Source organism: Neoarius graeffei, chromosome 5 (genome assembly GCF_027579695.1).
Source record: "Neoarius graeffei isolate fNeoGra1 chromosome 5, fNeoGra1.pri, whole genome shotgun sequence".
Lineage (NCBI taxonomy): Eukaryota > Metazoa > Chordata > Actinopteri > Siluriformes > Ariidae > Neoarius > Neoarius graeffei.
This window is the reverse complement of record NC_083573.1, coordinates 99,738,178-99,765,969: the sequence shown is the minus strand read 5'-3', so window position 1 is coordinate 99,765,969 and position 27,792 is coordinate 99,738,178. Positions and strand designations below refer to the sequence as shown.

At 42.0% G+C, this 27,792-nt stretch overlaps 1 protein-coding gene across 1 annotated transcript in view; it reads right to left on the bottom strand.

Annotated features, from left to right (window-relative positions):
* LOC132887192 (NACHT, LRR and PYD domains-containing protein 3-like) overlaps positions 1 to 27,792 on the bottom strand; it is a 164,097-nt gene that overhangs the window by 113,504 nt on the left and 22,801 nt on the right. The window contains exons 3-8 of the mRNA XM_060922663.1: positions 24,815 to 24,931; positions 19,269 to 19,385; positions 18,410 to 18,464; positions 18,038 to 18,242; positions 15,646 to 17,416; positions 14,449 to 14,622 (exon numbers count right to left, since the gene is read on the bottom strand). Coding sequence (XP_060778646.1) covers positions 14,449 to 14,622; positions 15,646 to 17,416; positions 18,038 to 18,242; positions 18,410 to 18,464; positions 19,269 to 19,385; positions 24,815 to 24,931 — 2,439 coding nt within the window. The remainder of the gene's footprint in view (positions 1 to 14,448; positions 14,623 to 15,645; positions 17,417 to 18,037; positions 18,243 to 18,409; positions 18,465 to 19,268; positions 19,386 to 24,814; positions 24,932 to 27,792) is intronic.

Sequence of the window (27,792 nt, the reverse complement as noted above, 5' to 3'; positions counted from 1 at the left end):
ATTGAGGAGATCCTTTAAGTATTCCTTCCACCGCCCGACAATGTCCCCAGTCGAGGTCAACAGCTCCCCACCCGCATTGTAAACGGTGTTGGCAGAGTACTGCTTCCCACTCCTGAGGCACCGGATGGTTTGCCAGAATTTCTTCGAGGCCAACCAATAGTCCTCCTCCATGCCCTCACCGAACTCCTCCCAGTTCCGAGTTTTTGCCTCCGCAACTGCCCGAGCTGCAGCACGCCTGGCCTGCTGATACCCGTCAGCTGCCTCAGGAGTCCCGGAGGCCAACATGGCCCGATAGGACTCCTTCTTCAGCTTGACAGCATGCCTTACTTCCGGTGTCCACCACCGGGTTCGGGGATTGCCGCCACGACAAGCACCGGAGACCTTGCGGCCACAGCTCCGAACAGTCGCGTCTACAATGGAGGTAGAGAACATGGTCCACTCAGACTCAATGTCCCCCACCTCCCTCGGAAGCTGGGAGAAGCTCTCCCAGAGGTGGGAGTTAAAGACCTCCCTGACAGAGTGCTCGGCCAGATGTTCCCAGCAGACCCTCACCATACGTATGGGCCTGCCAGGTCTGTCCAGCTTCCTCCTCCGCCAGCAGATCCAACTCACCACCAGGTGGTGATCAGTTGACAGCTCAGCCCCTCTCTTCACCCGAGTGTCTAAGACATAGGGCCGGAGATCAGATGAAATGACAACAAAGTTGATCATTGACCTCCGACCTAAGGTGTCCTGGTGCCACGTGCACTTATGGACACCCCTATGCTCAAAGATGGTGTTCATTATGGACAAACCGTGACTAGCACAGAAGTCCAATAACAAAACACCACTCGGGTTCAGATCGGGGAGGCCGTTCCTCCCAATCATGCCCCTCCAGGTATCACTGTCGTTGCCCACATGAGCGTTGAAGTCCCCCAGTAGAACAATGGAGTCCCCGGTCTGAGCACCTCTCAGTACCTCTCCCAGGGACTCCAAGAAGGCCGGATACTCTATACTGCTATTCAGCCCGTAGGCACAAACAACAGCAAGAGCCCTCTCCCTGACCCAAAGGTGCAGAGAGGCGACCCTCTCATTCACTGGGGTAAACTCCAACACATGGCGGCTGAGCTGGGGAGCTATAAGCAAGCCCACACCAGCCCGCCGCCACTCACCATGGGCAACTCCAGAAAAGTGGAGAGTCCAGCCCCTCTCGAGGAGCTGGATTCTGGAGCCCAAGCTGTGTGTGGAGGTGAGCCCGACTATCTCTGGCCGGTACCTCTCGACCTCCCGCACAAGCTCAGGCTCTTACCCCCCCAGTGAAGTGACAGTCCATGTCCCAACAGTTAGCCGCTGTGTTCGGGGATCAGGTCATCGAGGCCCCTGCCTTCGACTGCCGCCCAATCCACAGTGCACTGGCCCCCTACAGCTACCTCTGTGGGTGGTGAACCCACAGGAGGTCGGGCCCACGTCACTGCTTCGGGCTGAGCCCGGCCAGGCCCCGTGGGCAAAGGCCCGGCCACCAAGTGCTCGCATACGAGCCCCAACCCCGGGCCTGGCTCCAGGGTGGGGTCCCGGCTGCGCCATACCAGGCGGCGTCACGGTCCTTGATCTTTTATCCATAAGGGTTTTGGTGAACTGCTCTTGGTCTGGCCTGTCACCTAGGACCTGTCTGCCTTGGGAGACCTAACAGGGGTGTATTGCCCCTGACAACATAGCTCCTAGGATCATTCAAGCATGCAAACCCCTCCACCATAATAAGGTGGCAGTTCTAGGAGGGGTGTCCAACCTTGTAAGAGACATAAAATTGTTGCGTGAGAGCCTGTGTCCTGTTTTTGAGCTTTATGAAAAGCTCTCCAAACATCACTTAACTCATGATTTTCTACTGTGTGAATGAGCCATTTGTGAGAAGGCATGTGCAGCTCCACATGATTATGGTCAGTGTTCTCTCATATGCAATTGAAATCTCTGCCCACAAATAAATGTTGTTCATTACTGCACATTTCTACAGTTTTGCATAATTTGTCTAAAAACCCAATCTTTCCACTGGTGAAGTTGGAGCACATGCACAAATAAAAACAGAAACATGTTCCTCAAAGTGGGCTCCAACTTTTAAACAGTTTGCCATCTATGATCTCTTCCATAGTGTAAGAGATTTGTGTAAAGTGCTTCGAAAATAAAATAGCAACTCCTCCACTAGTAAAAGTGTTGTGGCTTAAAAAGATAGGCCCGCCCATTCTTGTGTTCAGTGAACAGCATTTCTATTATCATTGTGGGTTTCTTGCATAAATAATGTGTTATTTTCTGTCTCATCACTTCACACAGCTGTGCTGTCTTCCTGCTGTCTCTTGGCCGTTTTACATTCAGAGATGCAGTGTGAATGTCCTCCATGACAAACCAGAAGAGAGTACACAATAGAAAAAGTATACAGCCACCAAGGACCTGAGAGAACTATGACATTTCACCACCATCACTATTCAGCAGATTAAGTTTTGTTACAATTTTCTTGAAATGATATACTTCTTTGTCATCAACATGTCCTTCACTAAGTAGTCATTTTATGGTTTCAAACCATAAAATGTCTTTTCAGGTCTGGAAAATAATCTCTGATTTTAACCATTCTCACGTTTTTAGTCACTTTCAGAAAATGCTTAATTTCGTCTATTTTATAGTCTTTCCCAACCCAACTGCCCACAGTGGTGACAGAGACACTGGGGTCAGGAAAAAAAAAAAAAACAACCTCACTTTCCACATGCTCTTTCTCTGCTTTTTTTCCCCCCTTGTTTCATTACTGCATCTTTTTCCTTATTTTTGCTCTTTGCAGGTGTTTTAAAAATGCTCTGGTCTGTTTCCATCATTACAGAGTCAGTATTCCCTCCTAAAAGTGAATCAAGGTCAGCAGTAGTGCTGTCCTGTGTGTTCATTACAGAATCATCACTTTCTTGTTCTGTGTTATTCTCATATGGACTCAGCTCAGCTTGCACAGTGAACTCAGGGGGACCAGTTTTATTCACCCAATCACTGGGTCCTGAGTCAGTCTTGGTGCTTCACACTTCAAATTTCCTGCACCACAGGTTACTCCGTTATGCAGGTTACTCCGCTAGCTGCTCCAGCCCCATCCGAGGGACAGTCAACCCCAACCACACCAGCTGCCTAATCAGTTTGTTCCGGCCCGATCAGTTTGTTCCAGCCCAATGCTGCCCCGAGCCAAAACACTGGTCCCTCCACCTGTATAATGGGGAGACACCCGCACGAGGTGCCCTGTTTGTTCACAGCCGAAACACTTCACTGTACTGGCCGTTACGTACATTATATAATCAAATCCAACAAGCTTAAAAGTTAATGTGTGCACTAGTTCAGTGTTGCTATTGTTCAGGATCATGTATGTGAACCTTTTCAAAGACATTACATGCCTGAGTAAGTCAGATTTACTCCCAATTGTGATCTTTTTAAATGGGGGAAATGAGTGTGCCAGAGCGAGAGAGCAGGGCCGTTGACAGCTTTGGCTGGGCCCGGGACAAAATAATCTGAGTGAGCCCCCCTCCCCCCCACACACACATACGCGCGCACGCACATCGCCACACAGCAACCACCCACACCCAACCCCTCTTTTCACAGTCTCCATTCACTCCAACCCTTAAATAACGGGTATTCCAAGCCCATTATAACAGTCAACCATTTTATTTCAACATTTCAACATATTTACAGTTTGAACATTTCCTTAGTCTGCAACTATTCAGGTGCGAAATGCAATGCGCCGGACTTTTGCTGTGGCAAAGTCGTCAATAAGGTCATTGAAGTCCAGCTTCTTTGCAAGTTCGCACTCTATAGAGAGCATAGCCAGCCCATTGAGCCTCTCCTGCAGTGGCGGCTCCTGAATTTTTTTTCAGGGGGGGCAATTTTCCCCCATTATGTCTACACGGACCGTAAATGTCCACAGGACTGAAGTAAATTGACCTAGGTAGCAAATCAATTGGCCGAACTTGTTTTTGCCTGGTAAATTCAGATATCAATATAGACAATATCTCTTCTCTCCACTAGGTGGCAACACTGAACAAGTTAAAGGTGGCAAACTAAGGTAGCCTAGTAAACTAGACCCACTCGCCTAGCGGCCAAAAATATTTTTGCCTACGAGTGGCAAATATTCACATTTAGTCTAGCTTGCCAGGCTAAAACTAAGGAAGATTCATTGTGAAGCCTTCAAAGCAAAACATCTGGCATCACAATCAATTAATATTACATTACTCATTTTCTCATATTATTCCAGTATTCTATAATAAGTAGACACAAATTCTTAATTATAAACATATTCTAATTTCTTCAATTCTAAAGAATGCAATTAAAGTGGCAGGATATAAATCCAAAATAAGTGTTTATTTAAGTTTTGAAAAAGATGAAGAAAAGCATAACCATCAAACATGTGCAGCTTAATTATGTGGGTTTTTTTTATATGGAATTGCACCATTTTAACAACAAATAATTCTAAATAAATTCTGCAGTTTTTTTCCCCAAGAATTCCTCCAGAAAGCCATGCCTAAGAGGAAATTTAAAGTATTACAAGCATGCCGATGAACACAAAAGGCTTTAGTTATTTAGCTATATACACACACAAGGTTACACAAGGTTTTGTAGTCAGTGCAACTTGGCTTAACAAGTTGGAAAAAAGGTAAGGTGCTGCTGGCTCCAATGAACACATATACTGTACAATATATAAAAACTGAAAATATGCTTAATTTACACCAAGTCAGAGAGAACTTGAGGCTACTGAAATATTCCAAGCATGGCAATGTTAAACTGCCATTGGTAAAACACACACAAAAACAACTTTTGCCTAGTAAATTCAAATATCAGATATCACTGTACCGTCTGCTGTGCTACTTCCAGGGTGGAAGAGAATGCAAGGGTAGCAAAAACGAGCATTGACTACATCACAGCCAGCTAGCCAAGTTTTCCGGTGGTACCAGTTCTTGTTAAAACCTCTTGAGTAGGTCTTCTCCCCCTTCGTAGACACTTGCTTGATGTTTAAATTCGGTCTAGGAGGTCCTAGCTGTTTGATTGCCGTTTTCTCCTCATTGGTACGACGACTAAAGGGAACTTCTTTCAGAGACGCTATCGTATTGTTGCACTCAACACTCGCCGCCATCTTCATAGAATGTTCACACATTTCCCGCGCAAGTTGCGTTTTCCAGCCCAAAATTATGTTCAAAACCCGCCAAAATGCACTAAAAACCAATCTGGCAACACTTGCGCGGCGCAACAGGCGTATGACGTAAGCACGCTGCTTGTGCGAGCACATAAAACCTAATAGAAAATGCATTGGGAGCATCATTTTCGAAAAAAACGTACGTACCATTAGTGTCAATGGGAGATTTTGGGGCAAATCTGAACCTGATAGAAATCGCCCCAAAAGGGCGTGGCTACACCAGGTGTGACCTTAACCTGATTGGACAATGACATTACTGTGGGTAGTAGGAGTAGATAAAAAAAGAAGAAAAATCTCCCTCCCTGTTTGGGAGTGCGTCGCCCAAATCGCCCCTATTAACGAGCCGCCAGTGCTATGCAGTGAGCCCCTGAGGCTCTTGGCTTCTTCATCTCTTTTTCTCTTTTCTTTTCTTTGCTCCTGACTTGTGCATGTTGGCAAACGGGCTCGCACGCTTATTGTCGAAGCGTTATGATGGAATAATACCGTGTTATTTGGCGCCTTAATCAAAGACCAAACCATTTCTGCATTAGGGGTGGTAGGTGGGTTCTTGAATCTATTTTCGAAGACAATAAAGGCAAAAGAACCAGAAATCATTCACTGAATGCAAATATAGCACATTTTTCTCCCCCAAATCAACACATTTTGAAATGAAACAGAATGATTAATGGCATCTTCATGAGGGACCAGTTCTGGGCCCCCCCTCATGCCTGGGCCCGGGACAAAATACCCTGTTGTCCCCCCCTGTCGACAGCCCTGCGAGAGAGTATCATCTTTAATGAAAGGGGGGACTTTTGATAGCATCACATTTTTGTAAGGAGTGAAGCACTTTCCATTGTGTTCAGAAACAGAACCACTGCACTGTTCATTCTGGACATTGCCAAAACACTCTCATGGACCATCAGTTCCCCCACAGCCAGGCTGTAGTCCTCCATACGCATACCGCTCACTACTTTAACTGTGTGGTGCCACATTAGTGAGTCAAACATTCCAGTACCATGGGTCACCATGCTGCCCAGTGAAATGCTGCTGCTGACACCCAGAAACTTTCTTCTATTGTTCAGAGAAACGCAATGTGTTTATAAAAGACAATGTTAAATAAACAGAATGAATCAAAATAGTATTATAAAGGTAGAAAAGATCGTCAACAGGAAGCGACAAACACATTCTCACTCAACATGCTCTGCCCACTCACTCCAAGCATGCACTCAGAGAGAGAGAGAGAGAGAGAGAGAGAGAGAGAGAGAGATGGCCCACTTAACTTCACCTAACTTTTATTCCAGTATATTGTTATAGTTAGGAGGCAGATTCCAAAATAATGATTTTCACTAAACATTCTGGGTAGAAGCATGAAACCTAGCTTAAAATCTTCATCTTACCGCGTTGATTAAGAATATTGCTGTTTCCACCTCAAAATCTAAGGTCTTCTGCTGCTAGTGGGGAGTTTATTACAAGCTCTCGCTCCTGCAACATGGAAACGCATCTGGATGTCGGGATTTTGAAAAAACAAACAAAAACAAAAAAAATCTAGGAAATAGACAACCAAACTGCAGGAAATTAGTTAGATTACTGCTTTTGAGCAATTGACACTTCATTGACATTAATGTTCACAATCTTTAAATGGGTCACATGACCTTGTACACTTGTCACGTGAGTTAGTTGTGAAAGGTGCCCAAAAGATTTAGGCCTATTTCAGTAGATAAATACATCTTGAATTTTTAATCTTGCTATTGTCATCTAGAATGTTAATTTTCCAAACTGTTTTTGGTTTTTCACAAACAAAGTCATTTAATTAAGGGAGGGAACTTAAGTTTCATCCACTAGACCTTTTTAACCCTTAGATGCACATGAGGGTTGACAAGGTCTCGTGGATGAAACTTAAGTTCCCTTGATTAAATGACTTTTGTATGTGAAAGACATTTTGTTAAGGTTGACAACCTAATTTCACATTCAATATGAAATTAAGTCTTTCGACTTTAAATCAAGAAAAGTTGCATCATGTTTTGAAGTTTTTTTTCGAACAAATATAAAGTTTTTTTTTTTCCCCTCCCTGAAGGAACATGGAAATGAAGGTCTATCAAAAATGCCAAAATGAAGCAACAGCTGCCAAATTTGAAGATCTGGGGTAATGTTTCTGTTTGGCCATTAGCTATCAATACAATAATAATTTGCCAAAATAAGCATATCTGAATAACTATATCATAGACATCTACCACGGGCGATTGCTCTAAGACAACGAGGGAGGCTCAGCATCCTATAAAAATGACGAACATCGTGTAGGATGAATTGCGCTAGGCTTATGTTATAGCCGACCTTATAACATTGCTATTTCAGATCCAGAATCATAGAAATATATGTGCTCAACCCAACTACAGTGCGAAATCATTCCATTATAACTTTCCCCAGTTCGCCTAATGTGTGCGTGAGTTTTTCCCCCTCGTGACAACGTGATGCAGCCCAGCCTCAGTGGACTTCAATGGCATTTGGGAGCTATGCGCTTTTCTATATCAAAATGCAAGACGATTATTGGACAAATACTGCGAAAACGCCCGCCCACCCACCGGACTCCCAGCCTCAGTGGACTTCAATGGCATTTGGGAGCTATGCGCTTTTCAATCTCAAAATGCAAGACGGTTATTGGACAAATACTGCGAAAACACCCGCCCACCGGACTCCCAGCCTCACAGTGGGAGGGACATGGCAAAGCTTTCCGCGAGGAGACTGGTGATTGGTGAAAGCGGACGGATATTTTCTTTGATTGACAGCTCGTTTCAAATATAGACAGGCAGCGGTGAATCTCAGTTCAGTCCCATGCGGATTCGCAAGTGCTGTGGTGTATTGTAAGAGATCAGCTTACATTTCGATTTCATTCATTACATACGGTTTCTGCCAGCTTTTTTGGTTTGTATATATTTTCATTGTAAATAAAGTGTAAATATAGTGTTGTCAAGTTTGCTATCTTAGTTCCAGAAATTTTGTTTATTTGAGTGACTGAACTTGAGGGGGCTAGTCAGCTAGCAAGAAAGCTGCGCACGGAGGCCAAGCATTGCTGATTTAATTTTGGCGAAGCCATTTGCCAGTCTTCCTTTCGAGGAAAAAATTTAAATTAAAGAGCAGGGTAGACCAACGCCTCAAATTGACTTGGTGAAAAAGGTAGGGAATAATACTCGTTCCTTTCAGCTCTCCTGGTATGAGAAAGTGAATTGGCTAACAGCAAGTGACCCACATCAACAACAGTAAATAGGCTACTTTAGTAATATGTCATGGATGGACCAAAAATATAGAATCTATTTAAAATGTTTATGCTGAGTATATTATATTGGAATATATATTTTTCTGGATATGAATTAAACACAGCTACAATTTGGAAAACATTTTTAAACAAAAACACAGCCAAGAACATTTCACACTACAGACCTAGATTAAAAGTGAAGGGTTATCAAAATTGTCAATAAATCATTTCTCAGTCAAAATAAGTAAAATATAGGGAAAGTGTCATTGAATGAAATGTGTGGCACCCAGCTCTATGTTTGGCTCCCCAAGGTCAGTGCTTGTGCCTATTCCAGAACACACTGCTGTTACTGCTGAGGTTCCTGACAAAGAGCTGCTTTCAATAATGATCAATTTTTAAACAACATGCCACAATTTTAAAATATAAAATGTTAAAATATACCCCCCTAACACCACCATCATGTATATTGGACAGTAGGCTAATGGGCCAAAAGAACCTGTTATTTCACAGTTTGTGACCCTGCCAACAATCAGCCAGATCAGAGGCAAGAGTATGGGCAAAATTGATGTGTTTTTTCTTTTAAAATCTGGAAATATCGTAACCAACCAGCCTCCCCTGTTTGAAAGACTACCAGCCGCCACTGACCTCTACAATTCACTTATTTCCATACTTTGACTACTTCTTTATCAGTGTTGAAATAGTCAGTTCATGACAACCATGATTGTGATCAAGTGCATGCAATGATTCAAACTTCATCTTCATCCACTAAAGTGTTTCTACATACATCTCCACACTTACAAGCCTTGGAGCAATGAAGGGATAAATGAACACAAGTGCATCATCGGTTTGTGCAACTACAGCTTTCACGAGAACATCCACAGAACGCTAATTGCAAACGCGCTGCTGATATTTGCTCCTGGGCCATCAAGTGTGGCTTTAGAAGCCCTTCATCATAGTACCATCCATTATCTTCTGGGTTGGGGAGAGAAGGACAAGGTTGTAGAGCATTCTTCCATATTATGGTTTGGTAGTTGACCCACCTTATTTGGAGTCTCAATGTATCCTGTTTTGGTGGAAGGGCATCAAGGTTCTTCTTTGCCATATGAAATGCTGTTGCTCTCTCTTTATTGATATTACTTTCATTTGTGCCCTTTGGGCGGCACGGTGGTGTAGTGGTTAGTACTGCCACCTCGCAGCAAGAAAGTTCTGGGTTTGAGCCCTGTGGCTGACAGAGGCCTTTCTGTGTGGAGTTTGCATGTTCTCCCCATGTCTGTGTGGGTTTCCTCTGGGTGCTCCGATTTCCCCCACATTTCAAAGACAAGTGATTAGGTTAACATGGGAGCGGTCTTGGGCTGAAGTGCCTTTGAGCAAGGTACCTAAACCCCAACTGCTCCCCAGGTGCTGTAGCATGGCTGCCCACTGCTCTGGGTATGTGTGTGTGCTCACTGTTCACTTGTCTGTGTACATGTGTGTGTTTATTGCTTCAGATGGATTAAATGCAGAGGATGAATTCACTGTGCTTGAGTGTGCATGTGACAAATAAAGGCTTCTTCTTCTAAAGCAAGTTTCCAAAAATAAGTTTGTTCTTTCAAAATGATCTGGTTCATGTATTAGAGAAAATGGTCAAGACAATACTTATAAATGGTGCTCAAGAATAGTAAATATTTTGAAGGGAAAAGGAAGTCAAGATTTGTTGTGGCATAGGCAGTGTTATAGTGATTTTACAAACAAAGAGCACATTCAGCATCTCCAAACATGAGAATCTGATAGAACATCAGACGAAAAGTCCCCTGACTTCATGACTTCAAGGTGGTCATCTCTGGAATGGATGGACTGGAGAAAATGCATGTTCTGCCAAAAAGATGCTAAAAAGGTAGCCATAAACCAAGTTCTGACCTTCAAAACATCTGAAAAAATACTAAGGCAGGTAGTTTTTGATAGGAAGATGAGTTGCAGGCTGGCTGGAGTTACTGACTTGATAGCTTCTGAAGGTAGATATCATCTTAAGTGCTATACATGCTTTCAAAGAAGCATTCAGATCATCGCGCAAGATAATCAAGACTTTGATGGTTATGATAGATGCTTCAAGGAAGTAATGGCATTGCTGGAAAGGGGGCTCTCTCAAGGCCACATTTACTCTGTTAAAGCTGTGTGGACTTATTATTCCCATAAACTTGAGCAAAATTATCATCTTCATCAGGAGCTTACTGGAGCAATAGGTTTAAAGAAAAGATCCAGGGTTTTCTTGGGGGAAGGGTAACATTTGTCCCACCACTAAACCCCATTTAATGGAGCACTTGCATGTGACGTCACATCCGCTCCAGATTGTAGACAAACGCCATCTTGGCGGTCAAGCGCCATATTTCCGCCGCCTTTCCGACGCTGACTTTCATTTATTTTTTGCCGAAATATTCAAAAATTACCATGCCACAATGCCGGATACTTGCATGGCATATAAATGCCACAACAGGAGAGGTCAGAAAACAGGAAGAAAGTTTCATAGGCTGCCACGGGACCCTGACAGGCACGCAAAATGGATTGCTGCTATCGGCCGGGCTGATCCAAAACAACAAGAACAAGGCATGGGTACCGACTGGAAGGAGCGATCACTGGCGCCTGTGCAGTGACCATTTCATCTCAGGTTCGTCATGTATTTATTTCAGTATATCCATGTGGTTATTTGCAGCATAAGTTTATGACTTGCTCTAATAAAAAAATTCCGGGAAGTGGGAGCCTGAGAAAAGAGGGTTGGGGCGGGGGGGTGGATTGGGTCTTTAGCGGTGTGGTACGAAAAAAAACAGTAAAGAACTTATAAGAATTTACCACTGTCTTAGTAGTAAATCCTTATAAATATAAGGATCAATCCTTATAAGGACTTATAAATAAATATATATGCCCACACATCTTTAATTCTAAGAATTATGATTTATCAGTATTGCTAATTAAGGTAAAAACTAAGGAAATTAAACTGGACAAATACGTTTTTATTTCATTAAGCAGGTTTACCATATATACAGTAACAGTGATAGACTACTGATACTTGATCTAACTGATAATATAAAATATTCAACCATAATCGGCTGGTCAGAGCTATGCTAGATACTACTGATATATCTAGCATCAGTTAAGTGACTTACCCGGCCAATGACGATAGTTTTTTTCTTCTTTACAAGATGCCACATCTTAGGGGGGCTGACAAATCCTGAATTTCTGTAGAGATAACTCTCCAGAGATTTATAAGCATGCAGTGCTTCACCACTGAACAGCGAAAGAAAGTTGATTAGGTAATTATACACGTCTGGGTATTCCACCTCCGGCAGTTCAAGATCCACTGACACGGTCATGAAAACTCCGTCCGGTAAGCCATAAGGGTCACAAATCTGTAGATCGTTTATTTTAGACATATATCTAATTATCTGTGCATTAGAAAAATGAGCCGTGTAGTCCGTCGGTTGAAAGTGATCCATTCTGTACACGAGTGCAGCAGTATTCAGCTGTGTTGTTGCCCGACAAGATGGCGTCTGTGTACTTTCCGGTCACGTGACTGCAAGATCTCTATAGTCTCTGCAAGTCTTGGGGAAGTTGCACTGAATTCATTGCTGAAAGTGCAAATGAATCATGTGATGATGACCGAAACAATGATGCAATAGAAGATGTAGATATGGAGCCTGAATTGTTAAGTTGGCTGTGTAGGGTTGCAGTTAAGGTTCATCATTATCTAAATTCTGCATCTGGCCATGAATGCATTGGAAGAATTAATCAAGAAAGTGCAGAGGATATAGTTCTAGAAAGTTTGAAGCCCACACAGAAAGGCCCCCATCAGCTGCTGGGCTTGAACCCAGAACCTTGATGCTGTGAGGCAACAGTGCTAATCAGTACACCACCATGCTGCCCTTTCTTGACATATAACACATTTGTTCCAGTCATCCTGGACTACATTAGCTTCTTCATTGACAGGAATCGTGACAGTTGCCTCCATTTAATTTATTTGACTCTACAACAACTGAAGGTCATTGAGGGAACAACTGTAAATTTATAATCAGCTCTCTTTGTATGCCTTTTTAACTTGAATCTTATGGTTATTTATGAATTTAAATAGGAAAACAAATAACTTATAGACATTAAATTATCAGGCGGCACGGTGGTGTAGTGGTTAGCGCTGTCGCCTCACAGCAAGAAGGTCCAGGTTCGAGCCCCGTGGCCGGCGAGGGCCTTTCTGTGTGGAGTTTGCATGTTCTCCCCATGTCCATGTGGGTTTCCTCCAGGTGCTCCGGTTTCCCCCACAGTCCAAAGACATGCAGGTTAGGTTAACTGGTGACTCTAAATTGACCGTAGGTGAGAGTGTGAATGGTTGTCTGTGTCTATGTGTCAGCCCTGTGATGACCTGGCGACTTGTCCAGGGTGTACCCCGCCTTTCGCCCGTAGTCAGCTGGGATAGGCTCCAGCTTGCCTGCGACCCTGTAGAACAGGATAAAGTGGCTAGAGATAATGAAAGAGATGAGATGAGACATTAAATTATCCATAATTTAACTACTTGTGATAACATTTTATAGCCAAAGTGACTTACCTTGACTTTTCTTGGCAGGATGAAAAAAACTGAATTTGTTGGTTTGAAGTTTGGTTTTGTTTCTGCAAATTCTTTACTTTAGCCTCCTTTTTCAATTTTGCATGAGTCTTCTTTGTTTGAAAGACCCTGTTTATGCTATAAACACCTCTCTACCTGACCTGTAAGTGCTTTGCTTTGAACTAAAACAAAATGGCTGCCTAAATCTATGCCTCGCCTTCATGCTACCCTTATTTTCGTATGGATCTCACTCACATGCTGTCCTCATTTTCGTGCAACCCTTGGTAAAACTTACTTTTTATACAATTTAAAAAATCAGTGACTCCTATTTAGTGATAGAGTACCATGATCATTTTATATCGAAATGGAAGAATTGTCGATCATACCATATTTTAGTATAGTTCCACATCATGTGACCCATTTAAAGATTATGAACAGCAATGGTAATAAAGTGCCAATTGCTCAAAACTAATAATCTAACTAATTTCCTGCAGTTTGGTGGTCTATTTCCTAGCTTTTATTTCTTTTTTTTCAAAATGCCAATGTCTAGCCTCATTTCCATGTCACGGGAGCGAGAGCCTGGAACAAACTCGCTGCTAGTGGCCGAAGACCTTGAATTTGAGGTGGAAACAGCAATATTCTTGATCAGCACGGTAAGATAAAGATTTTAAGCTATGTTTCATGCTAACTACCCAAAATGGTCAGGTAAAATGAAAAATAAGCCCTTTTTTGGGCTCTGCCTCCTGAATAGATATAATTGCTTTATTTTATTATTAGGTACTGCTCATCTTGTCTTATTATGTGTAGTGTATAAATTAAGCTTTATTGTACGTATGTATGTAGATGAAAAACAAGCTTTGTAGTATATGGTTCATTCATATCTGCAGTTTTGGGTTCTCCATGTTAGAGCTTTGAATGTATCCCCTGTGGATACGGCAGTTGCTCTGTATTCCAAACACATAGCTCTTAGTTTAATATAGATATTTAGGCACTGCCTAAAAGTGGAGCTCCTGATGAGTGTATGAGTAAAATATTTGCAAGGGCACAAAATCACCCTGAATAGAATAATATTATAGTATATGAACCACTGAATTGTGTAGTGTCATGTATTTTACAATCAATAAATTGCTGCATTGTCCTGTGACAATGAGACCAACAATGAGATACACATCGCAGTTACAATACATACTGATCACTTTCTGTAACACCGTATGCCATGTGCCAGAAACAACACCACTACATTTATTATGGTGTGACTCTGCTGGGTGTCTGGACAGCAGTGAACCAACAATTTCACTTGACATCATTACCATCCGATGTCAAACTTGATACGTCACAGTTGTCTGGTTACATCTTGCACGTCCATGCGCACTGGAGCTCAGGAACATGCAGCCGTAGATTTGTGTGTATATATATATATATATATATATATATATATATATATATATATATATGTATGTATGTGTGTGTGTGTACCTCAGTGTCTCCAGTGTACAGTGTGGATTCTCCAGTCCAGCAGAGAGCAGCTTCACTCCTGAATCCTGCAATTTATTTTCACTCAGGTTCAGTTCTCTCAGTCTGGAGGAGTTTGAGCTGAGAACTGAGGACAGAACTCTACAGCTTTCCTCTCTCAGATTACACTCACACAGACTGGAAGAGAAATGATGAAATATCAGAACACTGATCTCGAACACACAAACACAGCCATAATCCAGCTAAACTTTAGCATGGAACAGAAATGTGAGTGTGTTTCTCTCACACACAGAAATCAGAGGACAGGACGCCACATCAGCACATTTACAGGAGCAGCGACGTCTTTCTGCACTCCACAATCTCTCAGCTACAATTTATTATCACACCATTAGCTCATGGACAGAACACACACGTGTGAGAGCGAGCAGCCGACAAACACTCCACTCTGACCTGTGTTCAAGTTTCGACAGAATAAACACACACAGGAGACTGACTGACACTCTCTCTCTCTCTCTCTCTCTCTCTCTCACACACACACAAACTGTATTATTGTCATTTGGTTTGGTTCGTTTCACACTGCACTGATTTTCCAGCACACCAAACTGTTTGTACATGAGGGAGTTCCGTGATTGGTCAGGAGTTTGTCAGGGTGGGGTTTGATGGACACTTCGTATTGGGGTTGTTATACTGCTGTAGGTCAATATTTTGGGAAAAACATGATTTAATTATTTTAACTGAATGCAAAGTTATATTTTGTTTTTCAAACAGACAGTAAAACAGTTGGTGTGTATCATTCTCTGCTCACACACACACCTCTGATTTCTGGGTCTTTGGAGTGGACCTGAGTACAGGTGGTGTGTTCACGTGTGTCAAAAGGTTGGTTTAATAACCTCATCTCATCTCATTATCTCTAGCCGCTTTATCCTGTTCTACAGGGTCGCAGACAAGCTGGAGCCTATCCCAGCTGACTATGAGCGAAAGGCGGGGTACACCCTGGACAAGTTGCCAGGTCATCACAGGGCGGGGTTTAATAACCTGTGACTGTAAAAAGTGAAACAATATTTTATAAATGTCCCAGAGCTTTGTTTAAAGAAGATTCAAGTCACTATTAAGAAGCATTAATCTCAACAGTACAGTTCAGTGTTACATTAAAATAAACCATGCAGTAATATATTTATAAATAAAAATAAAATTACTCACTCAGCTTTTCTGGAGGCTTTGACCACTGGTAGCAGCTTCAGAAGACATTCTTCTGATGGGTTGTATTTACTCAAACTAAACTCATCCAGTTCCTGTTCTGAGTTCAGTAACACAAACACCAGAGCTGACCACTGAGCAGGAGAGAGTCTGACTCCACTGAGACAATCAGAATCTCCTCTGTTCAGGTAACGTTGTACTTCCTGGACTAGAGAATGATTATTCAGTTCATTCAGACAGTGGAACAGATTGATGGATTTCTCTGGAGATGGATTCTCCCTGATCTTCTTCTTGATGTACTCGACTGTTTCCTGTTTGCTGTGAGAGCGGCTTCCCGTCTGGGGCAGTAGGTCTCGTAAGACAGTCTGATTGGACTCCAGTGAGAGACCCAGAAGGAAGCGGAGGAACAGGTCCAGGTGTCCATTCTCACTCTGTAAGGCCTTGTCCACTGCATTCCTGAGCAAATCATATATGTTTAACTTGGGGAAAAGATCAGACAGATCAGTGGTTTGTTGTTCTGTTACATTTCTGCTGAGGAAAGAGACAAATGCATATAAAGCAGCCAGAAACTCCTGAACACTCAGATGTACAAAGCTGAACACCTTCCCCAGGTGAAGCCCAAATTCCTCTCTGAAGATTTGGGTACACACTCCTGAGTACACTGACACTTCTCTCACATCAATGCCACACTCTCTCAGGTCTTCCTCATAGAAGATCAGGTTTCCTTTCTCCAGCTGTTGGAAAGCCAGTTTTCCCAGTGCCAGGATACTCGCTCTGGTCTGCTGAGGATCAGGCTCACATTTCTGATGGTACTTTTGGTGCTTGTGTTTGATCTGAAAGATCAGGAAGTGTGTGAACATTTGAGTCAGAGTCTTGGGGATCTCTCCACTCTCTGCTTCACCCAACATTCTCTTGAGAACAGTGGCTGAGATCCAGCAGAAGACTGGGATGTGGCACATGATGTAGAGGCTTCTTGAGAACTTCATGTGTGTGATGATTTTATTGGCCAGGCTCTGATCACTGATCCTCTTCCTGAAGTACTCCTCTTTCTGAGGGTCACTGAACCCTCGTACCTCTGTTACCTGGTCTACACACTCAGGAGGGATCTGATTGGCTGCTCCTGGTCGAGAGGTTATCCAGAGAAGAGCAGAGGGAAGCAGATTCCCCTTGATGAGGTTTGTCAGCAGCACATCCACTGAGGCCGACTCTGTCACATCACACAATCTCTCATTGTTCTGGAAATTTAGAGGAAGTCGACACTCATCCAGACCATCAAAAATCAACACCACTTTGTTGATCTCACAGTCTATTAATTGTAATTCTTTCATTTCTGGGAAAAAGTGATGAAGAAGATTCATCAGACTGAGATTTTTCTGCTTCATCAGATTCAGCTCTCTAAAGGGTAGTGGGAATATGAAGGTGATGTCCTGATTTGCTTTTCCTTCAGTCCAGTCCAGAATGAACTTCTGCACAGAGACTGTTTTTCCAATTCCAGCAACTCCTTTAGTCAGCACACTTCTGATGGACGTGTCTTTAAAGAGATCATTACATTTGATGGGTGTCTCCTGTGTTGCTGGTCTCCTGGATGCTGCCTCAATCTGTCTCACCTCATGTTCATTATTGACATCTCCACTCCAACCCTCTGTGATGTAGAGCTGTGTGTAGATCTCATTCAGAAATGCTGAGCTTCCAGGCTGTGAGATTCCTTCATTAATTCTTTTAAACTTCTCTCTCAGTTTGGATTTCAGATTTTGCTGATACACAGAGACGAGTTCTGATAAACAACATAATAACATCTTTGAATTCACAATCACTGAGCACAGTATAAATTGAAAACTGATGCATGTTCCTGATTAATGTATAAAATTCAGAAGCAAAAAGATCTACATTACAATAAAACTAATTTCAGAGTTCTGATATCACTGACTTATTCAGCTTGATAAATTTATTATGATGCATTTAAATATGAACCAAACTCATCTCATCTCATTATCTCTAGCTGCTTTATCCTTCTACAGGGTCGCAGGCAAGCTGGAGCCTATCCCAGCTGACTACGGGCGAAAGGCGGGGTACACCCTGGACAAGTCGCCAGGTCATCACAGGGCTGACACATAGACACAGACAACCATTCACACTCACACCTACGGTCAATTTAGAGTCACCAGTTAACCTAACCTGCATGTCTTTGGACTGTGGGGGAAACCGGAGCACCCGGAGGAAACCCACGCGGACACGGGGAGAACATGCAAACTCCACACAGAAAGGCCCTCGCCGGCCCCAGGGCTCGAACCCAGGACCTTCTTGCTGTGAGGCGACAGCGCTAACCACTACACCACCGTGCCGCCATGAACCAAACTGAAGTAGATAAAATAAAGTCATGACTCAGAGCTCTTACTGTTGTGCAGTGTGTGAGCGAGATCTGTGTGGTTCATGTTCTTCAGGAAGTGCAGTGTGATCTTCAGCACTCCCTCTCTGACACTGCTCTGATCCTCCTCATCCTCCACCTCCCTCTCAGAGCATGCTGGGGAATCTGGACTCAGGAGCTTCTTAAACCTCTTCAGCTCCTTCTGTATCACACTGATGACTTTGTGTTCCAGCTCCTGGTTAGAAACACACAGGAACAGGTCTAAATATTATAATGTTACACAGTAAGAGAGAATTTATTTTATGAAAAGAAGAAAAGTCTCTTTTTATTACCACGGTTACAACTGAAATTCTGTCTGAATACCCATAATGCTGTTGTATGTGGATAAAACTGTACACACACCTTGAATATGGATTCCAGCTGATTTCTGCTGGTGTTTGATTTCTTCTTTTGTGGTCTGTGAACAAACAAAATGCATCATGTAATGTGGACTATATGCATCATAGCTGTACAACACACACTAATAAATACAGAGGCAGATATTTAACACTCTCCTCTTAACACAATACATTGATTTCAGGATTTCCTCACTGACACACACACATTTAGAAACACACATGTTTGAATACAATAGTGATATAGTCAATCATGTTCCAGGTGTAAATGTTTTTGCGTAGCACCACAGACCCTGGGCGGCACGGTGGTGTAGTGGTTAGCGCTGTCGCCTCACAGCAAGAAGGTCTGGGTTCGAGCCCCGTGGCCGGCAAGGGCCTTTCTGTGCGGAGTTTGCATGTTGTCCGCGTGGGTTTCCTCCGGGTGCTCCGGTTTCCCCCACAGTCCAAAGACATGCAGGTTAGGTTAACTGGTGACTCTAAATTGACCGTAGGTGTGAATGTGAGTGTGAATGGTTGTCTGTGTCTATGTGTCAGCCCTGTGATGACCTGGCGACTTGTCCAGGGTGTACCCCGCCTTTCACCCATAGTCAGCTGGGATAGGCTCCAGCTTGCCTGCGACCCTGTAGAAGGATAAAGCGGCTAGAGATAATGAGATGAGATGAGACCACAGACCCTCCAGCTCAGGGACTGCAGGCTGAACTGAACTCTTAAAGCAGTTTTCCTCACTGCCAGCCCGAGAGCCGCAGCACTGCACAGTTTAGTGTTTTACTGCTTCAGCACCTGATAAAGCTCATGAAGGGCTTCATAATGAGACCAGTCAGTTTGATCAGGTGGAAAAGTGTTGTATAACACCTCACTATACTGACCTCAGATCAGCAGGACGGTCTCTGTCTCTGAAGGCAGGTGGGGCTTCCATTGACTGGTCACTCTTCATCGACACACAGCTGGGTTCTGGTGAGTCTGATCTCTTTCCCTCCGTCATTCTACAACACATATTATTACAGCCAGAAATTAAGGGAAGTGTAAATGCTGATATCATATGGAGTGTATATGGATGATATACAATCAGGTTTGAATGAAAACAGAACCTCTTAGTTTAAATTCAATCTGAGTCTAATAAGCAGCAAATTAAACCATATACACAAATAAAAGGCAAGGCTGAGCATTTCAACCGACCATATCATACCAAAAAATGTTTCGAAGGCTCAGACATGAAAAGGTGGTTAAAACATGCGCGCGCGCACACGCGCACACACACAAACAACAAATACTTGTACTATGTACAAATACATTCCCAGGGTTCTTTTGTGACTCAACAACTGCTTCAAGTTGAGTTAGTGTTTGGCGGCTGTCCAATCATTTCATGTATAAACACGAGTCATTCTACAAATTGGGACTCATTCCATGTCCATTGCTGATAATTATATTTATTCTCACTATTTTTTGAAATTTGTCATGATGTTCCTAAACTAACCATTTTTACTTTGTCTGTTTTTAATTGAGGGAGTCTTATTTTCAAAATAACGAATAACAACTATTAAAGTCAACAACTATTTTTATGTAATTCAAAAGTCTAAATACAAATGAAAAATAATATTATTTAAATTGATTTTCTCATTTCAATAATTTAAATATCTTAATTTATTAATGTCTGCAAAAGTTCTGTCCATTGCGTTACAAACAGAACTTCCCCCCTGCAACTCAAAAATGGTTTGTCGCAATACCATGTGACCATCACATGATGTCATTTCCCTCTGTGGCAGACATGCTGAGCACACTGTGGAGAGTGTCCTCTCTTTTTTTTTGGGGGGGGGGGGGGGGGCTCAATATTTTATCTGTAATAGCGCATTGTCAACGAGTATATTAATTGATCTAGTTATGAAGGGACAAAAAATAAAATAATTCAATACATTATTAAAATATTTATAATAAATTACTAACCCAATTTCCAGAAAAGTTGGGATATTTTCCAAAATGCAATAAAAACTAAAATCTGTGATTTATTAATTCACGTGAACCTGTATTTAACTGACAGAAGTACATAGAAAATATTTTCAATAGTTTTACTGACCAACTTAATTGCATTTTGGAAATATACACTCACTGGCCTCTTCATTATGAACACACATCCACCTGCTGTTTTATGCAGTTCTCTAATCAGCCAATCCCTTGATCGCAGCACAATGCAGCAAATCATGCAGATACAACTCAAGAGATTCAGTTAATGTTCACTTCAAACATCAGAATGGGAAAAACTGTGATCTCAGAGTGTGACTTTCACTGTGACATGGGTGTTGGTTTGTGCCAGATGGACTGGTTTGATTATTTCAGAAACTGTTGATCTTCTGGGGGTTTCACACCCAACAGTCTCTAGAGTTTACACAGAATGGTGCGAAAAATAAAAAACATTGTGTGAGCGACAGTTCTGTGGGAGGAAACGTCTTGTTGATAAGAGAGGTCAGAGGAAAATGGCCAGATTGGTTTGAGCTGCCAGGAAGGATATAATAACTCATAGTAACTATTTACAACTGTGGTGAGCAGAAAAGCATCTCAGCATGTAACAGCAGAAGGGTTCCATTCCTGCAGCCAAGAACAGGAATCTTAGAATCAAGTACAAGTTCCTATTAAAGTGGCCAGTGAGTGTCAATGAAGTGAGAGTTTGAAGCCTGCATCACACTCAAAAATGTTGGGACAGAAGCAAAATAAGACTGAAAGGTTTATAGGATATTCAAGTAACACCATTTTGGAAGGTTACACAATAAGCAGGTTAATTGGGAACATGACTGGGTATAAAAGGAGCAGCACCAAAGGCTCAGTCTTTGCAAGCAAGAATGGGGTGTAGCTCACCCCTTTGTGCCAAAATTCATGAGAGAACTGTTTGCTAATTCAAAAAGAACACTTCTCAACGCAAGATTTGAGGTCTTTCACAATCAACAGGACACAATATTGTGAAAAGATTCAGGGAATTCAGAGACACCTCAGTGTGTAAAAGGCAAGGTCAGAAACCACTGTTTGACTTTCGAACCCTTAGCTGGCACTGCCTGTGAAACCATCATGCTAATCAGTGTCAGCTGATGCTCAAAAGTTGTAATTTGGAAATTTTCATGAGTTTTTATTATTGAGTCTTTCAGTTTGGTTTTTCACTTCAGTCTAGCTTTAGGAGTGCATAAGCAGTTTTTGGTTGATTTTTATTTTTGAGGAATTAAGAGCTAGTTTTAGTTGAGATTTTATTTAGTTTGTGTTGAGAGATATTCACATAATGAGGAAAGCTTTTATTTAAAGAACCCAAAAAAGATAGAATGGAAGAATACATGCCATTAAATATGATGAATAAAACCAAAGCCCACCCCCGATCACCTGCCTCTTAATGTTTAAACTGGGCTGGTCTAGTCCAAGCTCCTTTATTCTCTTTTTTTTTTTCTTCCAGTCTACACTGTGTAAAAGGATGTTTCTGTAGAAAAATAACAGATTTTTTTTCTCCATGGGTCCACTTGAACTTGCCATCTTGTGAAAACTCCAGTCTAATGAGTAACAGTGAGTGACAGCTGCAAATATGAAGGTCCTTAAAAAAACCTGTCCAATCATGGAAAAAACAAACAAACAAACAAAAAAACTTTAAAATAATTCAAATTGGCTGCTTATAAAAGAGGGTGTGTCCAGGGCGCACTCACTGATCTCTACGTAAAATATCTAGAGAGCTCATTTGCCAAAACACGCTGTGCAGACGAGTGAAGCCATCTACAGTGGTGCTTGAAAGTTTGTGAACCCTTTAGAATTTTCTATATTTCTGCAATAAATATGACCTAAAACATCAACAGATTTTCACACAAGTCCTAAAAGTAGATAAAGAGAACCCAGTTAAACAAATGAGACAAAAATATTATACTTGGCCACTTATTTATTGAGGAAAATGATCCAATATTACGTATCTGTGAGTGGCAAAAGTATGTGAACCTCTAGGATTAGCAGTTAATTTGAAGGTGAAATTAGAGTCAGGTGTTTTCAATCAATGGGATGACAATCAGGTGTGAGTGGGCACCCTGTTTTATTTAAAGAACAGGGATCTATCAAAGTCTGATCTTCACAACACATGTTTGTGGAAGTGTATCATGGCACGAACAAAGGAGATTTCTGAGGACCTCAGAAAAAGCGTTGTTGATGCTCATCAGGCTGGAAAAGGTTACAAAACCATCTCTAAAGAGTTTGGACTCCGCCAATCCACAGTCAGACAGATTGTGTACAAATGGAGGAAACTCAAGGCCATTGTTACCCTCCCCAGGAGTGGTCGACCAACAAAGATCACTCCAAGAGCAAGGCGTGTAATAGTCGGTGAGGTCACAAAGGACCCCAGGGTAACTTCTAAGCAACTGAAGGCCTCTCTCACATTGGCTAATGTTAATGTTCATGAGTCCACCATCAGGAGAACACTGAACAACAATGGTGTGCATGGCAGGGTTGCAAGGAGAAAGCCACTGCTCCCCAAAAAGAATATTGCTGCTTGTCTGCAGTTTGCTAAAGATCACGTGAACAAGCCAGAAGGCTATTGGAAAAATGTTTTGTGGACGGATGAGACCAAAATAGAATATTTGGTTTAAATGAGAAGTGTTATGTTTGGAGAAAGGAAAACACTGCATTCCAGCATAAGAACCTTATCCCATCTGTGAAACATGGTGGTGGTAGTATCATGGTTTGGGCCTGTTTTGCTGCATCTGGGCCAGGACGGCTTGCCATCGTTGATGGAACAATGAATTCTGAATTATACCAGCGAATTCTCAAGGAAAATGTCAGGACATCTGTCCATGAACTGAATCTCAAAAGAAGGTGGTTCATGCAGCAACACAACGACCCTAAGCACACAAGTCGTTCTACCAAAGAATGGTTAAAGAAGAATAAAGTTAATGTTTTGGAATGGCCAAGTCAAAGTCCTGACCTTAATCCATTCAAAATGTTGTGGAAGGACCTGAAGCGAGCAGTTCATGTGAGGAAACCCACCAACATCCCAGAGTTGAAGCTGTTCTGTATGGAGGAATGGGCTAAAATTCCTCCAAGCCGGTGTGCAGGACTGATCAACAGTTACCGCACACGTTTAGTTGCAGTTATTGCTGCACAAGGGGCTCACACCAGATACTGAAAGCAAAGGTTCACATACTTTTGCCACTCACAGATATGCAATATTGGATCATTTTCTTCAATAAATAAATGACCAAGTACAATATTTTTTGTCTCATTTGTTTAACTGAGTTCTCTTTATCTACTTTTAGGACTCGTGTGAAAATCTGATGATGTTTTAGGTCATATTTATGCAGAAATATAGAAAATTCTAATGGGTTCACAAACTTTCAAGCACCACTGTAGCTGCCATATTACCACGCGCACTTGGCTTTCATGTTAAAGCGTTGTATCTGATCAAATTTGCCCCAAGAAAAGTATTTCCTGACCATATTTTTCCTTCCATTACCTCCTTATTTTCTCAACTTTATCCACACTCCTTACATATTGTTATAGCACTCCCCTTCATTATCATGTTTTTTTTTTCCTTTTCCAGTTCAGTCTCTGATCTTTTTTTTTTTGAATGGCTCTTTTACTACTATAATTATTATGAGGAGGATTATTTCAGTTTTTCTCTCATACCGTGTCTCTTTCTCTTTCATAAAATTCTTCTTCCTTTCCATTTAGGACAGTTGTTTAAATAGGATTATTTTCTCATGTTATTTAGCATTTTCACTTCATTCTCACTGACACTAACACATTTAGAAACACACATGTTTGAATACAGTTGTGATATAGTCATTAACGTTCCAGGTGTAAATGTTCTTGTGTAGCACCACAGACCGTCCAGCTCAGGGACTGCAGGCTGAACTGAACTCTTAAAAGAAGAAGAAGAAGAAAGAAGAAGAAACCTTTATTTGTCACATGCACACTTCAAGCACAGTGAGATTCAACCTCTGCATTTAACCCATCTGAAGCAGTGAACACACGCGCACACACGCACACCCAGAGCAGTGGGCAGCCACACTACAGCACCCGGGGAGCAGTCAGGGGTTCGGTACCTTGCTCAAGGGCACTTCAGCCCAAGGCTGCCCCACGTCAACCTAACTGCATGTCTTGGGAAAACCGGAGCACCCGGAGGAAACCCACACTGACACGGGGAGAACATACAAAGTCCACACAGAAAGGCCCCCGCTGACCACTGAGCTAGAACCCAGAACCTTCTTGCTGTGAGGCGACAGTGCTAACCACTACACCACCATGCTGCACACAGTTTTCCTCACTGCCAGTCCGAGAGTCACAGCACTGCACAGTTTAGTGTTTTACTGCTTCAACACCTGATAAAGCTCATGAAGGGCTTCATAATGACACCAGTGAGTTTGATCAGGTGGAACAGTGCTGTAAAACACCTCACTATACTGACCTCAGATCAGCAGGACTGTCTCTGTCTCTGAAGTATATTGGGAGTCCCATTGACCAGTCACTCTTCATGGACACACAGCTGGGTTCTGGTGAGTCTGATCTCTTTCCTGCCATCATTCTACAACACAGATATTATTACAGACACAAATTAAGGGAAGTGTACATGCTGATATCATATGGAGTGTATATGGATGATTGTATATCAGCTTTGAATGAAAACAGAACCTCTTAGTTTAAATTCAATCTGAGTCTAATAAGCAGCAAATTAAACCATATACACAAATAAAAGGCAAGGCTGAGCATTTCAACCGACCATATTATACCAAAAAATGTTTAAAAGGCTCAGACATTAAAAACAGGTTAAAACATGCGCGCGCGCGCACACACACACACACACACACACACACACACAAACTTCATACAAACAACAAATACTTGTACTGTGTACAAATACATTTCCAGGGTTCTTTTGTGACTCAGTGACTGCTTCAAATTGAGTTAGTGTTTGGCGGCTGTCCAATCACTTCATGTATAAACACGAGTCATTCTATAAATTGGGACTCGTTCCATGTCCATTGATGATAATTATATTTATTCTCACTATTTTTTTAAATTTGTCATGATGTTCTTAAACTGACCGTTTTTACTTTGTCCGTTTTTAGTTGAGGGAGTCTTATTTTCCAAATAATGAATAACAACTGTTAAAGTCAACAACTATCTCATCTCATCATCTGTAGCCGCTTTATCCTGTTCTACAGGGTCGCAGGCAAGCTGGAGCCTATCCCAGCTGACTACGGGCGAAAGGCGGGGTACACCCTGGACAAGTCGCCAGGTCATCACAGGGCTGACACATAGACACAGACAACCATTTACACTCACATTCACACCTACGGTCAATTTAGAGTCACCAGTTAACCTAACCTGCATGTCTTTGGATTGTGGGGGAAACCGGAGCACCCGGAGGAAACCCACGCGGACAGGGGGAGAACATGCAAATTCCACACAGAAAGGCCCTCACCAGCCACAGGGCTCGAACCCGGACCTTCTTGCTGTGAGGCGACAGCGCTAACCACTACGCCACCGTGCCGCCCCAAGTCAACAACTATTTTTATGTAATTCAAAAGTCTAAATACAAATGAAAAATAATATTATTTAAATTGATTCTCATTTCAATAATTTAAATATCTCAATTTATTAATGTCTGTAAAAGTTCTGTCAGTTGCATTACTAACAGAACTTCCCTCTCTGCAACTCAAACGGTCCGTCGCAATACCATGTGACCATTACATCGTCTCTTTTTTTTTTTTGGCTCAATATTTTATCTGTAATAGCGCATTGTCAATGTATATATTAATTGATCTTCTAGTTATGAAGGGACAAAAAATAAAATAATTCAATACATTATTAAAATATTTATAATAAATTACTAACCCAATTTACAGAAAAGTTGGGATATTTTCCAAAATGCAATAAAAACAAAGATCTGTGATTTATTAATTCACGTGAACCTGTATTTAACTGGCAAAAGTACATAGAAAATATTTCCAATAGTTTTACTGACTAACTTAATTGCATTTTGGAAATACACACTCACTGGCCACTTTATTACAAACACACATCCACCTGCTGTTTTATGGAGTTCTCTAATCAGCCAATCCCTTGATCGCAGCACAATGCAGCAAATCATGCAGATACAACTCAAGAGATTCAGTTAATGTTCACTTCAAACATCAGAATGGGAAAAATTGTGATCTCAGAGTGTGACTTTCACTGTGTTATGGGTGTTGGTTTGAGCCAGATGGACTGTCTTGATTATTTCAGAAACTGCTGATCTTCTGGGGGTTTCACACACAACAGTCTCTAGAGTTTACACAGAATGGTGCGAAAAATAAAAAACATTGTGTGAGCGACAGTTCTGTGGGTGGAAAGGTCTTGTTGATAAGAGAGGTCAGAGGAAAATGGCCAGATTGGTTTGTGCTGCCAGGAAGGATATAATAACTCATAGTAACTATTTACAACTGTGGTGAGCAGAAAAGCTTCTCAGCATGCAACAGCAGAAGAACACACTGGATTCCATTCCTGCAGCCAAGAACAGGAATCTTAGAATCAAGTACAAGTTCCTACTAAAGTGGCCGGTGAGTGTCAATGAAGTGAGAGTTTGAAGCCTGCATCACACTCAAAAATGTTGGAACAGAGGCAAAATAAGACTGAAAAGTTTATAGGATATTCAAGTAACACCATTTTGGAAGGTTACACAATAAGCAGGTTAATTGGGACATGACTGGGTATAAAAGGAGCAGCACCAAAGGCTCAGTCTTTGCAAGCAAGAATGGGGCATGGCTCACCCCTTTGTGCCAAAATTCATGAGAGAATCGTTTGTTAATTCAAAAAGAACACTTCTCAACGCAAGATTTGAGGTATTTGAGAATCAACAGTACATAATATTGTGAAAAGATTCAGGGAATTCTGAGACATCTCAGTGTGTAAAAGGCAAGGTCAGAAACTACTGTTTGACTTTCGAGCCCTCAACTGGCACTGCCTGTGAAACCGTCATGCTAATCAGTGGCAACTGATGCTAAAAAGTTGTAGTTTTTGCATTTTCATTCGTTTTTATTATTGAGGCTTTCAGTTTGTTTTACATGTCAGTCTAGTTTTAGGAGTGCATAAGCAGTTAGGTTGATTTTTATTTTTGAGGAATTAAGAGCTAGTTTTAGTTGAGATTTTATTTAGTTTGTGTTGAGAGATATTCACATTATGAGGAAAGCTTTTATTTAAAGAACCCAAAAAAAGGTAGAATGAAAGAATGCATGCCATTAAATATCTCATCTCATCTCATTATCTCTAGCCGCTTTATCCTTCTACAGGGTCGCAGGCAAGCTGGAGCCTATCCCAGCTGACTACGGGCGAAAGGCGGGGTACACCCTGGACAAGTCGCCAGGTCATCACAGGGCTGACACATAGACACAGACAACCATTCAC